Here is a 17075-nt window from a genome sequence, read left to right on the forward strand (position 1 = left end):
AACAAAATATGAGTAAGGAGCAGCAATGGTTGGCTTAGAAAAAGTAAGTATAAAAGCACAAAACAATTGAAGCTGCCAAAAAAAGGAGACCTCAGCCAGGGCAAAAACTGGAGGGCCATTCAATTGCCATCTATCCCAAGCAGGGCCGGATTAATTCTCCTGTGGGCCCAGGGTTGTGTGGTGTTGAAAATGTTATTACAATCTAAAGCAAACAAAATCTTACTCTTCAACTTCCTGCACACCCTTCCGCTTTGAGGTCAAGTATTCTCGGTCAACTTCTCAACACACAAAATAAACAGGTTATATAGATTTATCATTGCTATCAATGACACATCTACATCCATAGTAAATGTAAGGAGGGAGGGCTGCAAAAAATTTGACTTTGAATGAGGGGTCACCAACATGAAAAGTTTGAAAAACACTGGATTAAATGATCAAATGGGTGTTTTCCATCCAAAGATTCTATTATGTATTTCTTCTGACTGAACAATGTTAAGGAATAATTCAAATATAATTTAAAAAATACAGAATGGTTAAGCATCTCCCACTAGACGTGACAGAAATAAAGTGGAAAAAAATGCATTAAGATCTACACGACCGTTAATGACAATATTGTGAATGGAGTGTACATCACAGCTAACATTAAAGGCTCTTTCTCAGCGTTGATGGGAACGTCTGGCATTGTAACAAAGAACATGGAGTTTTCCTCATACTTTGTATAACTATTGTCAGTCAGTACGGAAATTTTGAAAGGACATTTGCAAGGTTTTATTGGGAATGCTGAATAAGTATGTTATATGTGCAATATATTTTATATTCAACATTCATAATATTTAATCTGGGTTTTTGTAATAAATGCAGGTATTTGTACTACCCTGAACATTAAAAAAAGGAGACTGTATTGATTTATTGTGGTGGTGAATCCATACATACTGTAATGGTCCTAATGGAAAAGTATGTCAGGCCTATCAACCACTGTTTGAGTATGAACATCTCTCCAAGCTCCACACATAAGGAGAAACTGTCAAAATATAATGACCTGCTGTATATAAAAAGAATATAGATGGAGCAATCTTTTAAACGTAACCCGCTTCCTTCATTTTCCCTAGACAGCTAAGTAAATTCCTGCCTTAATTACACTTTTAAAATGCAAAGACTATCCACAGCATATTTTATTTTTTTGTAAGAAAGAAAGAAAGAAAGAAACAAAGAAAGAAAGAAAGTTCCTTACCACATTTTGATTGATCTTGTGTCTGAAACATGTGATGTAGACAACATAAGGCCAGTCATCAGGCTCCATCAGCACCCCTGCAGCATGGGCACAGGTAACATGGAAGGAAGCTGGACAACGCCCATAAGAACACTGTATGCAGGCACCGGAAAATTTCTTCATTCTCTGTCTGCAGAAGATACATTTCTGTACAAACACAACAGAACAGAATGTCAACTAAACTACCGTAACTTAGCTAATTTCCATGTTTTATTGACTACATTTTACAGCTAAGCTGTATTGAAAAAGAACACATTTTTCTGAATTGCAAATAAACCTTGTAATATACTGAAACTCAAGTCAGCATTTTTGTCTTTCTTTACGGACACACAAAGAGTTAATGGTTTTGGTGCCATAGTGGGGAATCTGATATGTAGTTGATCATTATTAATCATTTTGATTCTAAATCCCATGCACTGCCCTACAAATCAACCCTTTCTCCCAAAGTGAGCAAATTGTTAATATAATTCTTCAAAAATAATCATTATGTGTGACAACAATAAAACTAAAATACATACACTCTGTTATGTTCCTGTGTGTTCAAAATAGGCATTGGGGGATGGGAGAAATGAGAGAGAGAGGCTCTGCCTCGCTGAATAAAACAATTTGTCCATGAAGTCTGGTATCCTACTGCCAGAACTAGCCAATAACCAATATGTCAGGTGGAGAAATACTCCATTACTATGTATTGCCAATTGTGTAATACTGTACATGGGGATATAGCTCTTCCCTGCTTACCCTCATCATAGCTTATAAAACAAGAAATATGTAATTGATTATCATAATATTTTAAAATCCACCCACACTATTTTACCCAATGGCCTTGGCAGTAGTGAATTCCACAATTTGACTATGTGGTGTTGAAGTACTACTGATTCCTTTCATCGCTCTACATTTACCAATAGTTTTTACAAAGCAACTCACTAAAGTGTCATCAGTGAACTTCACCAACTCAACATTGTATGATGGGATTGCCTTGAATTTATGTAACTGACACAGCAAACGCTGCCAGAGTGGTGAATTTGTTGGTTCAAGTCATCCTCAAAAGTAAAGTTAGAATACAAAGCATGAGCAGACTAAGGAAGTGAACCTACAATGTTCAGTGCCTCATAGGAGTAAAACACTGTAAAATTAATACATTGGTCTTGTAAGCCTTTCATCCAAAGATTTCAAAATGCTTTACAAACATTTAACTACCCCTTCAAGGCAAGTATTATTATGCACATTAAGTGGCGAGGGAAACAGAGACAGAAAGGTTAAATGACTTTCCCAAGCCTGCATAGAAATGGGATCAGCACTCAGGACTTTCTACCTCCCAGTCGCTTATTTAGTTCATTAGATCCCCTTTTAATGTAATTTCACAAACTTTAAAAAACGTAAAAATTGAAAAACAAAAATTTCATCCTGCGTAATTGTACTGACTCCCCACAGGGGATGGGATCCATGTTCAGTAGGGGACTGTGTTATAATGATTTCAGAGCCTTCTGCCCCTTGTGCCTTGAGCCCATCTATGTCCCTTTCCGCTCTTATATTTCCCTCCCAAGTCACTGCCCTTATCCCTTCGTCCCCACTGTTATCCTCTCTGGCACCTGTCTACCTCTAAAATCAACTCCTGCTCCTGCCCAATCTCTAGCTTTTGCCCATGCCCCCTTGCTCCTATGCTACCCCACTCAACAGTTCCTGTCCTTGCCCCTATCTCCTCCCATCATCGGCTCCTGCCTTTCTATCCCATCACTCTGCTCCTGTCCCTCTGGGCACCAGCAAGGGGTGCAGTGAGAGCAAAGGAGAGACTGTTTCCCTGCTCTCAGTTCTGGTGCCCAGTATCTAAGCTTTGAGGAGCAATTGCAGGGAAAGTCCTTTTCAGCCCCTGGCAGATATGAAATGGAGCATGCTCAGTTGTTCTGTGAATATGATGCATCCACAGTCTGGTTGGCATGTAGGAAACTGTGAGAGGATGGCAAATGCTCCAGAGAATTTAGCTGGCAAACTCTACTAAACCTTTACTGAGAATGTGTGAAGTAGAATTTTTCAGAGGCCTATAACCTGGCCAAATGTGGGCAGATTTTCCCGGGGATGGCAAAAGGCACATACACGACACAGGGAGATCACCCTGAAAAATATCAAATCCTTGCTAGTAAGCATGGAAGTGCTAGAGCTTTTCAGCAGAGTGGTTGCAAGAACATTTTAAACATGAGCAAATGTATTTTCACTCATCTTCTTCTCTGAAATGGCTACACCATTATTGCTGAAACTTAAAAAAAGCAGCAGCAGCTCAATTGAGAAATCTGGCATTTTTGCCCAAATGGTTAAAATTTGGTGAAGTTCTAACTCATTGAACAAAGGGTCTTATAATTCTAAGTGTTGGGCAACTGTAAGTATAGGCAGCGCTACCTGCCCCACCTAGAACATCCGCATCAAATTGTTCTATAGCCAGCATTTTAGGAAGGTAACAAGAACCAAGACACTAAGAAATTATAAGATGAACTATTGTATATGTTTGTACAACAACTTATAAAAATGTCCTATGCAATACAAAGGAAAAAATTAACACAGGAAGTACTATAATTGTTATAATTAATTGGTTCATGCATCAAAAAAAGGGTTGAATTAAAATGAGCTATTCTACATAACATGAGTCACATGATTTGCCAGACTCTCTCTGCTTTAAGAAGTGGAAGAGCTGAGAAACATGAAATGAAAGGCATGGGAAAACTGTGACACAAGTTCAGGAGGATTTGGAAACATGCTTCGGAAAACACAGACCTTGGGACTGGGTAATAGCCAAATGATAAGGTCAGGAGAGATCTAAACGAAGGTGTCAAAATATACGAAGTAAATATCGTTAAATCAAACTCTAATAAGTTTTCAAGCAGCATTTTGCTTATTTTGTCAATTTAGATCATCATTGATGGAAGAAAAGTTTGTGTTGGATTGTGTGTGTACAGTGCAATCGACATTTACCCCCACCCCAAAGCTAATCCTTCAAAGCCTAGTAGTATTTTTCCTGTGAAGATTCTCTCTAACTCAGAGTCACAATCAGGGCTGGATTTCCAATTAGGCACAGTAAGCACGTGCCTAGGGGCATCTAAAAGTTAAAAGTGTGTAAAAAGTTTTTTGTTTTTGTTTTTGTTTTGTTTTTTACAGAAAACATGAAGGTCAGCTGTAGGCAGGGGGGGCACTGAAGATGCTGTGCCTCGGGGTGCGTAAGGTGTAAATCCAGCCCTGGTCACACACTCTTGTTCCACCTCACACTAGCGGGGAAGTAGTCTATTCCAGCCCTACACCTGCACAGATTACCGCCTCCTCTGTGCCGGCTCAGCTGCTTCAGGCTGGCACATAGTGTACAGGGTAGGTAGCCAGTGTAGGGGAGTAAGGGAATGCCTTACATCCCCATATTTCTCTGCATGGGCATACAAGGCAACCAACAATCTTGCCCTCGCTGTGCAGGGTTTTGAAAATTCTCTTTGAGATTGATGATATTTACAGGTCTGATCTCTCCCACCTTTTGCAACTGGTGGGTTCAAGGGATAGTCTCAAGGTTTGTTAGAGTGATAAATCAGAGATTACATCTGGTATAAAGATGCACCTGAGAAAATAAGATGTAACATATTTTAGAGTACATAGTAGTATACTCCAAAGTTGTAAGAAAATTAAGCAATTTAATCCAAATTTAAATTAACCTGAGCATATGAATATGGAGATGATGAAAAATGACAAAAGGTAACAAAATGATGTATTTACACCAGGTATTTCAAATTCAGATTCCTCGTCAACACAATGAATCTCTGCATTTTCAGTTTGCCAAAAATAACAATACGTTTACTGAAATGCATTCATGCTTACTCAACATTCATTTGATAGCTATAGTAATTCACTATCCTGATGTTCCCGTAAGGGTAAACTAAGGCTGTTCTTATCTGGTAAAGCACATTCAGTTTCTTAGATACCCCTGAAGAATATAATTATGATTTAATGTTTGCTAGATATTTTTACAAAGTAAAAAGTACGGGAGAAAGTGGCTGAGGATCAATCTTAATCACAGATCCAGATGCAATACCAAATAGAGAATAAATAAAATTGTTTATATAACTGTAGATTAAGATTATAGGACAGAATAATAAACTGATATTTCACTGAGATTTTGTAGATGCTGCTCTTTGCCCTCCAAATAAAAAGTGTTCTGAGGTAAATGGATTTCATAATCACAGAACAGTTATTTAACAACAATAGACTCCAAATGCAGAGAGAGAATGGATTTAAAAGAATGGAAATGAGAGGGGGGTGAAAAAGATGCCAGTATTTTTCAGAAAAAAGCTTGCTGATAGTTTACATAATGAATTTTGTGCATCCTTATATAAACAATTTGATATTGCTTTCCCCAAAGAGATTAATATTTACAAACAAAATCCCAGTCTCTAGCAGCATCATGAATTAAACAGTAACATGCTCTCTGAGGGCAAGAACTTAAACAGATATGTGAAGGTTAAGGGTTTTTTTTTTTTTTTTTTAAATAATGATTTGGATTATTAATTTTTTCCCGAACATTTCTATGCCTTGGCAAGAAGCAGCAAATCGTGAAATGGAATTTACTACACAATATTATAAAATTCACAAAAATAATCTATGCTAAGGGAATCTTCCTGAAAATATACATCACATACTGATCAAGTTTTGTAACTAGAAATAGGGGAGTGGGGAAAGAAAGAAAGAAACTTTGTACAGTGCTCTCTCTGTCCAACAATCAATCCAGGTTGTCTTATATTGGTGCCAATCACTGTTCTACCTGATCTACCTCTCAGATCAATGGAAGTAACCTTCTGTGGATTAAAAAAAAATATTCTTGCAGTTTGGTACAATTTGATGAATTCCAAAACAATAAACTGTTCCTTCCAGAAGTATTTTTTCAGTTGTCCCTGGCAGGGGTGATTTAGAAAGCAGGCTACACCATCCAAAATGGAGACATTCCCCAACACTACTGGCAGAATTTTAACAAGGGGGCTTGCGTGATCTCCCCCAGGACCCAAAAAACAGGCTGAGATCAGTACTGTCGACCTTCATTTACATAATCTGCCCAGCATACTCAGCAAGTACACCAGTGTTTTATATTCCTTATACAGGGGTGGACAAAACTTTTGAGAAGTTCATCCTATGCACACACATCTACACAACTTTCTGTATAAATAGGTTATGTTGAAGCACTACCAAATACCAAAAGGAAAATATAAATTGATAAATCACCAAAACTCCTTTTCTAAAAGTAGAATCACAACATTTATAGTTTATTTGTTCCTGGTAGTCAGTCAATGAACACAGTTTTCTCCAAATGCAATCTATACCAGGTGCTTCTGTAAGCACTCAGTCACCAACTGCTTCCCTTGCCCACTTCCTACTTAATTTGCTTACTGAAATATGAATATGTGGCTGTGAGCTATTTCTTTAAAAAGAAAGGGTTACGATTTCAGCTTAACGTTAGTCTCCTGTATACCTTTTATGTATTTTCAAATGTATTTTTACTACAGGACAAACTACATCTCTTTGCCAGACATGGCTTTGAAATATTACATTTGCCTTTCCTGCTTCATTATTTTCTTGTCATTTTTCCCCTTTCATTTCAGCATCACACCATACAAATGAATTTAACACAACACTAAAAGGTGACATTTAAAAGTAGCATCATGCCTGTGTTAGGTGCAACTTGCAAGTATTATGAAATGAAAGCCAAACATGATTGACATTGGTGCCAAAGGAGCACATTCATAGCAAGGCAAATAAGGGAGGCTGGAAAGAATCTGTTTTTTAATATCCTTCAGGAAGAAAGTTTATTTATTAAAGTGCTTCTTCTTATTCAACACAGAAGCTCCATGTGTGATAAATTCAAATTTTATATAAAGGGAGACTGCAGGGGTAAAGCACCCAGGGAGCCAGGCTGTTTTTGTACTGACTGGGTGGGGGTTATGCCAAAGCAACCAGATTATGCCTCTGTTCAGTGCATCTCTGATGCAGTCACCACCAGTGTGGTGGCTTTGGAGCGCAGTGCAAAATTAAAGTTGCCCTCTCTCCAGAAGGACTCCTATGTAACCTGTTGGAAATTAAAATGTTGGAAATGAAAGGGGCACTTCTTAACACCTCTCAAGGGTGGTGGAAATACTACTTACAACTTTTGGGTTTGAATAATTCCTGTAGAAAAGGGATCCTGGGATCATCTAGGACTTGTAAAATTTGGCATGAAGTGACATTGTTTTTCCAGGCCATTTTTGGATTTCAACTGCATTTTTATATAAAGCACTGGTCAGACAAGAAATCTACAGTAGTTACTTATATTTGTTACATGGGAAGTCAATGTTTCTGCAGATGATATACTTGCAGGAAAACACACACACACACACACACACACACACACACACACACACACACAACTTTACTCTGTAATAAGAGAAAGCAGTTTAAACTAGATCTACTGAGATGCAGCACTGAAAGGATTACATTCTTAGCAATATCCTGCAAGCAATTTACTTTACTGGGAAAAAATGCAAAGAAATTCTTTATCACAAAATAGGTGCCTGCATCTCTTAACCAATATATTTTCCATCCTTCTGAGAACAGCTAGCCTGCAGGCTGATATCAATAAGCTAAAAAGATAAACATTTTCTTTTTTCCCTACAAAGACTCAAAAGAGATAATTTAAATTAAAAAAAAAAAAACCAACAACACCCACCACCACAGATGGAAACAGTGCTGAGACAGACATAGTTGCATTTAAGACCTGCATGTTCAAATATTTAGAAACAGGAATCTTGTCAAGCTCGAACAGAAACCTCTGATGATGATACAAGTACTTGTATCAAAATTTCATCTACCCTGAGGCTTGCCCACTGGCATGACAGCAATGTGCTGCCTTGTGTCTTAAAACATTTGGAAATGGGAATGGACTTGAGTCCCTATGCTCTGGGCAAGAAGAGGTCATGGCCAATTATGTAGGTGAATGCACTCTGCCTCTGGGAAGGAAAATGTTACGCATGTGCAGTACATTGGCAAAGACTGGGGACGCAGCTGCTTGATGGCGTATTCTCTGTTGAAGGGGGGCTATTGTGGGCAGAACATTATAATATATGAGAAGGACAGCCATAGTTTAGTGGGGTTTTGCCACTAGCCAAGAATCACCTGGTTCAACTTACTGTAGAGGGGGCCAATGTAAGTCACACCTACGCTAATAACAATGTCCATATGAGTACAGATGTCAAATCCAGGAAGGAAAGGGCTATTCCTGTACAAAGGGGAAAAGAGTTATATAAAAACTAAAAAGATTCTTTGGGAAAATATTTAAACAAGTTCTGTATTTCAGCCTGTTTGGAAACCTTGAGTGTTAAAAAGCTTATGGGACCATTTAAGCTTACTGAGAATTGTGCAGTGTTCGGCAAAAAGCCAAAATCTACTTTTAACTAGAATCAACTTTAATGTGATACCTCGCCGGAGCATTGTGTTATTTAAGCAGACCAGGGTGATAAGGCAGAATAGTAAAGTTATGGCATCCCCTAAAGGCACATTAAAATACTTTATTAAATGTAAAAAGTTCAACAAATCCAAAATGACCAGCCTGTAGCATCTCAAAAACAGTAAAAGTGTTTTCCAAGCCTTTTCTCACATCCCACACTCCTGCATTAACTCCACTAAGTAAATACTCAGAAAAATCTGAGCCTGTTGCAGAACAAGGTATATCTTACAGTTCTAAGCCATTATAAACATTTGCCAAATCACTTCCCTCCGTAAATTTAAATGCATTAACTGTTACTTTGATGGTAAAAAAAAAAAAGACACTAAAATGCAGACACACACACACACACACACACACACACACACACACAAAGCTTAATGTTTAAAATAAAGTTCAATATTTCTAATGTCTCTCTCCATCTTTTGCTTTTCCCCAATTGCTATCTTTCTGAAAGACCAAAAAAGGAAAAAGAACAATACAAGGGTTTTATTATGGTCAAGCAAACAAAGGACCCTTTGCCTTAGAAAGCTCATAAAAGTATCATTTTTCTTGCATAAACCTGAAAGTATGTGGATATCAGCACAGTTCCAAAAAGTTCCAAGTTTGCCATGGAAACAACATTCTTATTTCAAAATAATACAACTGCTCGCTGTGGACTATTGACATGAAAGCTCCCAATCCAAGCTCATTGACAGCTTGTGGAGTGGACAGATGAGGCATGGAAAATATTTTAAATTAGTTCATTTATCATGTTGAGACATAAGAAGAGACTACGAATTTCTCACATTTATAGAAAAGAAAGGAAGAGAGGGAGAGACAACAATTTTTTATACAAAATTATTCCAGTTAAACTGCATCCTTCAGACTGTACTGCATGGAATGGATTTTCATTCCATTATTATACACACCTTTTAATTTGAGAAATGATGATAAAGTGCATACATAATTTGGCCAAGATTTTCTAAACTGAGTGTCTGAAGGTAGGCTCCTAAATCTTAATTTAAAGCCTTACACTGTACCATTGAGGTTAATAAGGAGTTTTACCTTTAACTTCAATGAGTGCAGGATCAACCCCTCTGGCATTTAAAAGTGACCTGATTTTCAAACTGTTCATTGCTTAGTAGCTGCTATTAATGCTATTAATGTCAATGGGAGCTGACAATGAGTTAACAATGTGATGAAGTTGCAAAAAAGGCCAATAATATTCTGAGTGTATTAACTGGAGTGTCATATGTAAGACATAGAAGGTAACAATTCTGCTCTATTCAACACTGGTAAGGCCTCTGCTTCTCCTATGGGAAGGAACACAGCCTCTCCTCCTGGAGAAGCTACTTTCCTGCAGCTACTAGCCTGGTAACAGGAGGGAGGGAGGGAGAGAGAGAGAGTCCATTCTCTCACTGGAGGAGGGGTTTTAAAAGGTCTCAGGAAGCCCTTAATTGGATTCAGGTGTCTCTAATTAACCTGAGGTAACCCCTTCTAGGTTTGTAGGAAAAAAGGCCTTTAACATTCTAGGGTTAACATATCTGCCTTCCACTACCCTCTTACAGCCATCCGGCCTGACTGTATCACACTAGGTATAGTTAGCCTTTGAAAAGAAGACTGGGGGTGGGGAGGTGGGGGATGGGGGGCTGATAACAGTCTTCAGATATGTTAAGGGCTGTTATAGAGAGGATGGTGATCAATTGTTTTCCATGTCCATTGAAGGTAAAACAAGCAGCAGCAGCTTAATGTACAGCAAGAGAGATTTAGATTAGATATGAGGAAAATCTTTCTAACTCTAAGGGCTAATCTACACGATCGTGGTAAATCGATCTAACTTATGCAACTTCAGTTACGTGAGTAACATAACTGACGTCGATGTAGTTAGATCCACTTATCGCGGTGGCTACACTGCACTGTGTCGACGGGAGAGCATCTCCTGTTAACATCCCTTACACTCCTCTGGGAGGTGGAGTACACACCAGACCTGCATCGACTGCAGCAGTGCTGATCTACCGGTAAGTGTAGATATGCCCTAAGGATAGTTCCATAATGGAACAGGTTGTGGAATCCCCGTCACTAGAGAGTATAATATTTTAAAGTATGAAATAACTGCGTATTCTCTTCAGATGCTTCAGAGGCTACTATAAACTTCTAAAAAATCCAATCACTGAGTTGATTAACAGATAAAAGAATATTCCTTCATTCATACAATCCATTTGCTAGACACATTCTAATGTCTTAACACCAGAGAAATTATAACATGGGTTTCAGGATCTCAGAATTCCTGTAACACAGTATAGCTGAACCAGTGATACGGAGACACTGGTAATATCTGAACTTCCTAGGGAACACTGTAATTTTGAGTAACATGCTTATTTAATATTTTAAACACACACACACACACACACACACACACACAAATGCAAACCAATCTTTATAATCCCAGGGCCTAATGAATCCCTGAGTTCTGTGTCCACAGGGGACACATGGGACATGTATCTCCTCTTCCACTGCAGATGGAGTTTTGGTCAATTCTGTGGCAACACTGTGCCACTCCCCCCAGAGGCTGCACCACAGACTCGGGATCCATGGAAGGGAGGGATAGGCAGTGAAGAAATTAGGGTGGAGCTGTGGAGAACCTACACATTGTCTTCCACTGAATATCTGGATTTCAAGGCAGAAAAAGGCTATTACCCCTCTCTATCGAGGGAATCCCCTTTTAAGAGTGTCCTGAGGCCTAGCATGGGGGGAGGGGGGAAATCTATTTCATGGCACAAAACCTCTTCAGGGAATTCCAGCCTTTCTCTGATCACCTGGGTGTGACGGGTTCCCTCCTGGAACTGGGGTGCTACTGAGCCCTCTGACCCCCCCCAGCCTTGGCTCCCTCTCACTCTGTGCTGCTGTGACAAACTGCAGACCTACTCCCAGTCCTACACTTTCTCCAGCATTCACACCAGTAGGGACACACCCATCTGTAGTTACATGCAGGCTTTCTGACCAGCCATTGCATGAACCAACAATAGAGAGGCTACAGCCAAAATAACACCAACTTCCCAGCCTAGGACCTCCTCCTCTGCCACTGGAGTATAAACCCAAAATTATACCATCTTGCGCTGCACAGGGAGTTCGACCCTCCCTCAATGTGGAAAGGAAATGCAATAGCCCCCTAAGCTAAGATTCCCAAGCACTTCATCCAAACTTACTAGTTTAGATTAAAACATGAAATAAATGTATTAATTACAAAAAGATAGATTTTAAGTGATCATAAGTGATAGCAAACAGATCAAAGTAGATTACCATAAAAAAATAAAAAAAAAAACGCAAACTAAGCCTACAATATTAGATAGGGTCTAAATCAGTAATCTCTCACCCTGACTGATGATACAAACAATCCACCAACTTTCCATACACAGGCGAGAAATCCCTTTAGCCTGGGACTAACACTTCCCCACCCCCAGTTCAGTCCTGTTCCTCTGGTACTTTCAGGTGTGTTGTGGGAAGAGTAGGTGCTGTCATGATGTCATTTCCACCTTTTATATCTTCTTCCAACTCGCTAGAAAGCTCTTTTGCTGTGACCTGGGTCAAACAGTTCCCATTGTGTAGTGCTATCTCTGAGAGGTTTCTATCGTACACAGTTCCTGGGGTAATCCTTGTGCTTGTGTGCATCTCCTCAATAAGCCATTAACATTTTTTGGCCTTTTTATTGTTGTACCTGAAAGGCTGCTTGTGGGTGTTCTCAACCTCATGACATGTTTCAGTAACACATACATAGCCAAACTTCACAACTTCATATACAATGATAACACATACAATCCAAGGAGATATTAATGTCTAGCAGGTAAAAACTTTTAGAATGATACTTCACAAGGCATACTTTGTACAAAACATATCCTAATTATATGACAATGGTGAATAAGGGGTGCCAGGGTGTCACACTGGGATCTGTGTGGATCCAGGTGGTTTGTAGATTGGCTTGATCCACAGGAAGGCTGGGACAACCTCAACCCCCAGGACAGAATAGAGAAAAATCTCCAGGAAGAAGGCTGTGTATTTAAAATTACCTTTTTGAAACAAACATGCTGAAATAATAGGGATGACATATTGGTAAAAAATTATTTAAATACTTATTAAAATCAACTTTTTAACAGATCTATTCCTAATAACAAGGCAAAGCTGCTGGAGTATCTAATATTTGGGAAATGGACTTCTAATATTTAGGGTACAAAGGATATTTTTTTACCTTCAATGCCTTCCACATAAGGAGCCCCTTTCCCCCCCCCCTTTTTTTTTTTAAGGATCAGTTTTTAAGGTCTTGGAAAGTTTGTTCATAAAAACAGAGAACGGAATAACACTGCTGACAATTTTTTACAAAATTCTATTACAAGAAATTACTAAAATAAAAAGTTAAAAGGGGGGGCTACCACTGTTTTCTGCCATGTGTTTGTGCTTGAACTTTTTGTGCTTGTTTTAGTCTGTTCAGCTTTGTTCAATTGTTCTTTAAAGCAGTAGTAGTAGTAGTAGTATTTTCACTTTGTTGGCTGTCTGTTTTCCTGTTGCAACTTCTCAACAAAACTGCCAACTTTAGTATATTCCCAATAGGTCCTTATGCCCTGGAGCTATTCCATCTAAAGCACTGAGTGATCAGGAACTGAGAATGACAAGTGAGTGGTGATGAGCTGAGCTGTCAGAAATCTGCCAAATGTCTGTTTTGGAGGTAGTTATTTTACTGAAAACATTTTGAGTGACCCCAGAAGGTGCATTCTTGGATCATTTTAACATACTGAATGCAAAGTACTGAGAATCTAGAGCTCGAGGTGACATGAAAACCTCTACTACTGCTGTTGTCACCACCAATTCCAGTGCCAAGAATCACTATTGACTGAACTGCTCCAATAGATATTGTGAAACCTGGCTCTGTCAATTTGATTAGATGTGTTTACTTATTCTGAAAGTGGACAGAATAAATGGATGCTTCTGCAGAACCTACTTGCTATGTCTGGCCCACAACAAGATTGCTTGATGACACTGTGGTGATAATCTCATATTGCAGTGATACTGTGGTAGGAAGCAGTGTGATGTTTGCTTGCCACTTTATTCTTCAGTTTAACCATGCATCTTAACAGAGCGGGTAGTGGATTTGTTCTGTTTTGAGCTTCCCATCTTCTGAAATACTAATTTTTTCTCTGTCTTTTCAGTGTTCATCATTTACATAGAGGAGTTATCCTAAAAGCATTTATGTTTTATCTCTGAATTTTAATAGCACCTTTTAAAACTGACTATCCATTCCAGATTTCCACTACAAATAAACTTCAGTTTGCACACACTGAAGAAGTTCCTGAATAGTCTGCAAATGAGTTCAAGGAACTCATCAGCTCCTTTCATCTTGTTCAACACATTTTTGATGTAGCACATGCTAAGGTTACCACACCTGATGTGGTGATTTCCATGGATCCTTCACTAATTTATGTCTGCAATGTGTTGTTTTAATTTACTGAGTACCTTTCAACCTGTATCTTTTGCACTTTATCTACCCACAAGCACATGCAACTGTAATAGCCAACAACTTCTATAGTTTGAGAGGAGCTCTTTCTGTATAAGATGTTCCTCTTTTGTCTCTTTCTCTTCTCTCAGCTACCAACAATGCTCTGTAAAGAATTAGCAATCTAGCTTTTTCAACATCACTAGCACTACTGATTGGGTTCCATGTTTTGTCACAGACATACAGACCTCCAAAGTGTACTGGACACCAGCACTTTGAAGGAAGAGCCAAATGAAGAGCCAACTGCAAAAACATTGGAGACATTTTAGTCTCACAGTGCAGAACAATATGGCGAGACATGATATTTTTCAATGGTACTTTAACAGGCTTTTAAAAGAGCGGCAATATCACAAAGCTACTGTTTTCATTAATTTTTTTTGCAAAGCACTTTTTATGCTGTTGCAAAATTAGTACATATATATTTGTGTGCGAACAGAAACTCTTTATTTCAAACTCTACAGGGTATAAAGTACCCAAATTCTAACTTGGGTATTTACTTTCTGCTTAATTAAATGTTCTCCTGTAAAAGTTCAGTTGAATCCTACAAATTCCCTCCTAAAAAACACGTTGGAGCTGCTTGCACACAACAGTCACTTTTCCCCTGAGCAGTAGATGCACGTCAACACTGGGTGATGTGATGCAAGTACATATAGTCCAACAAAAGCTGACTGAGTATTCTTTATTTTAAGCTTCCCATTCACTCATCTGGTTGCTGTTTACTAACACAGTTTTAAGATTCCTATCTTATATTATCAGAACTGCAGAGGAAAGTCTTTTTGGTTTGAGACATCCATCACTTAAAAACATAATTGGACACTAAGATGCGTACCCTATATTTGTTTTGTGATGTTTAATACAGTTTATTAAACTCCATTTTCAGTTGGTCATAGTTGCTTGGATAATTTTCATGCATGGCCAAGTTATTTCAGAACTCTAATAATCTCTTACTGTCTTGATGTTGCGACATTAACTACCAACGTACAAGGCGCAGTTAATAAAGGGAATATTGTGAGTTACTACTATTGGTGAAAGTAAGAAGGTATGTCTTCCACTGTTCTGATTAAAGGTTATTTATTTAAATACTGTGGAAATGTCTGTTTTAGGAAAAAAAGGAAGTTGGTCATATACTTGCTGTCAATTATTTTTATGCTTCTTGCTGTCCTTTGCAGATGAGTGCTGCAACTTCTCTGTTGCTAGAAATAATGCTCCACATTAATTTTTGCTGAGTTTTCAATTCAGAAAATATGAGGAAAACTAAGAAAGCAAATACTTCCAGTTCAATAGAAGGCTTTATTCGATGTCAGATACAGACGTAAACAACAGCATTGGTTTTAAATAGATCCTGGGGTATTTATCTTCTAATGTTTTTCATCCAGTATGTGGAAAGATTTGTGTTGTGATTGTACAGCAGTAATTTTTCACACATTATAAAGAACCCAGTAATACTCAGCTAATGTTTGTTTGAGACAAGATAGGTAAGGTAATATCTTACCGGATCAACTTCTGGTTTGTTTAGAATTTTTACATCCCCTCCCTTCCCCCACCACATTTTGGTAATGGAATTGTAGTGGTCAGTTGGTAGGGAAAGAAGGCTTGATCCAGAAAAGCTTTCTTTAAAAAATAACATGCTCGCTGCATTTTTAAAAAATTGAGTGTTTGTGGTATCCTGGCAGGGGCTCTCTATAACGCAACTAACTATTCCTCCGACAGCTATTTTTCCGTATTAAGATGTTGTCGGGTCTCTCTCTGGGTCCTGCCCAAACTGCTCAGGTGTTAAGACTAGTGGGAAAGACATGTCAAGAGTGGCTACTGTGACTAAAAGCAACCTTGTATTGACATCCCATACACTATTGTAATAATCTTTGTACAAAATATGCCTTGTGAGGTATAATTTGAAAATTAATAACTCGTTGGTTAATAATATCATGATGCAACGTATGTAGTAACATTATATGTAAAGTTCTCCTGTATGATATTCTTGGCATATGTTCAAAACCACACAGCCCTGCCCAGGTAGAAGTATGCTGAGTGAAGAAATGTGTATAACTGTGTATAAAGCAAATTTGCATTTCAGGAAACACAGTTGAGGAGAAGAAGGTGAAGGAGGCTCTGTGCTCTTGTAGATGCCATGTTGCCTTCTTTACTGTTTGAATAAACTTTGCTTTGAGGGGTAACCCTCAAAAGAATCCACTTCAAAGGTTAATTGGACTATAAAAGAAAGGGGGAGAAAAGCCCAAGCTTGCTCTCTCTTACACCTAAGACAATAAAGGAACCAGCCCTTTGACTTTGGGGGGACATCCTGACCTGAGAATTTGGTCAGCCATGTTGCTGGAAACAGTGATAAGAAGTTTACTTTGAATCCAAGTCTAGCTTGTTAAGTTTTAGCTACTAGAAGGCATTTTATTTTTATTTCTCTTTTAATCATTTCTGACTTTAATACCCGATACTTGAAATCACTTAAAATCCTATCTTCTTTTGTTAATAAACTGGTTTTATTTCTGTATTTAAACCAATGCTGTATTTAAACTGAACTGCTTGTTAGTAACAAACTGTTGAATATTGACGCTCTGAAGGGGCAATGGATCTTTAATATCTGAACTGTCCAGGAGAGGACTGGACTGTGCACAACACATGTTTGGGGGGGGAAATTTGGGATTGGGAGGGTGTTGGGGGTCACATTGCAAGTACTAACCAAGGCTGGTGAAAGCCAGAGTTTGACTGGTGTGTTGCTAACAGGCTGCTGGGGTCAGAGCTGCTGGACCAGGGCTGTGGCTATACACAGACACTCAGGG

The 17075-nt window shown here is 38.5% G+C and overlaps 1 protein-coding gene across 18 annotated transcripts in view; it reads right to left on the bottom strand.

The window, feature by feature from the left end:
* Positions 1-17075, bottom strand: part of KDM4C (lysine demethylase 4C) — a 427285-nt gene that overhangs the window by 45250 nt on the left and 364960 nt on the right. For all 18 annotated transcript variants that reach the window (XR_010588892.1, XR_010588893.1, XR_010588896.1 and 15 more), the window contains one exon: positions 1232-1417. Coding sequence is in view for 9 of the 18 variants with exons in the window: in XM_005295226.5 (XP_005295283.2) it covers positions 1232-1417 (186 nt within the window). In the remaining 9 variants the exon portion in view is untranslated. The remainder of the gene's footprint in view (positions 1-1231; positions 1418-17075) is intronic.

The sequence above is a fragment of the Chrysemys picta genome, chromosome 6, assembly GCF_011386835.1.
Source record: "Chrysemys picta bellii isolate R12L10 chromosome 6, ASM1138683v2, whole genome shotgun sequence".
Taxonomy (NCBI): domain Eukaryota; kingdom Metazoa; phylum Chordata; order Testudines; family Emydidae; genus Chrysemys; species Chrysemys picta.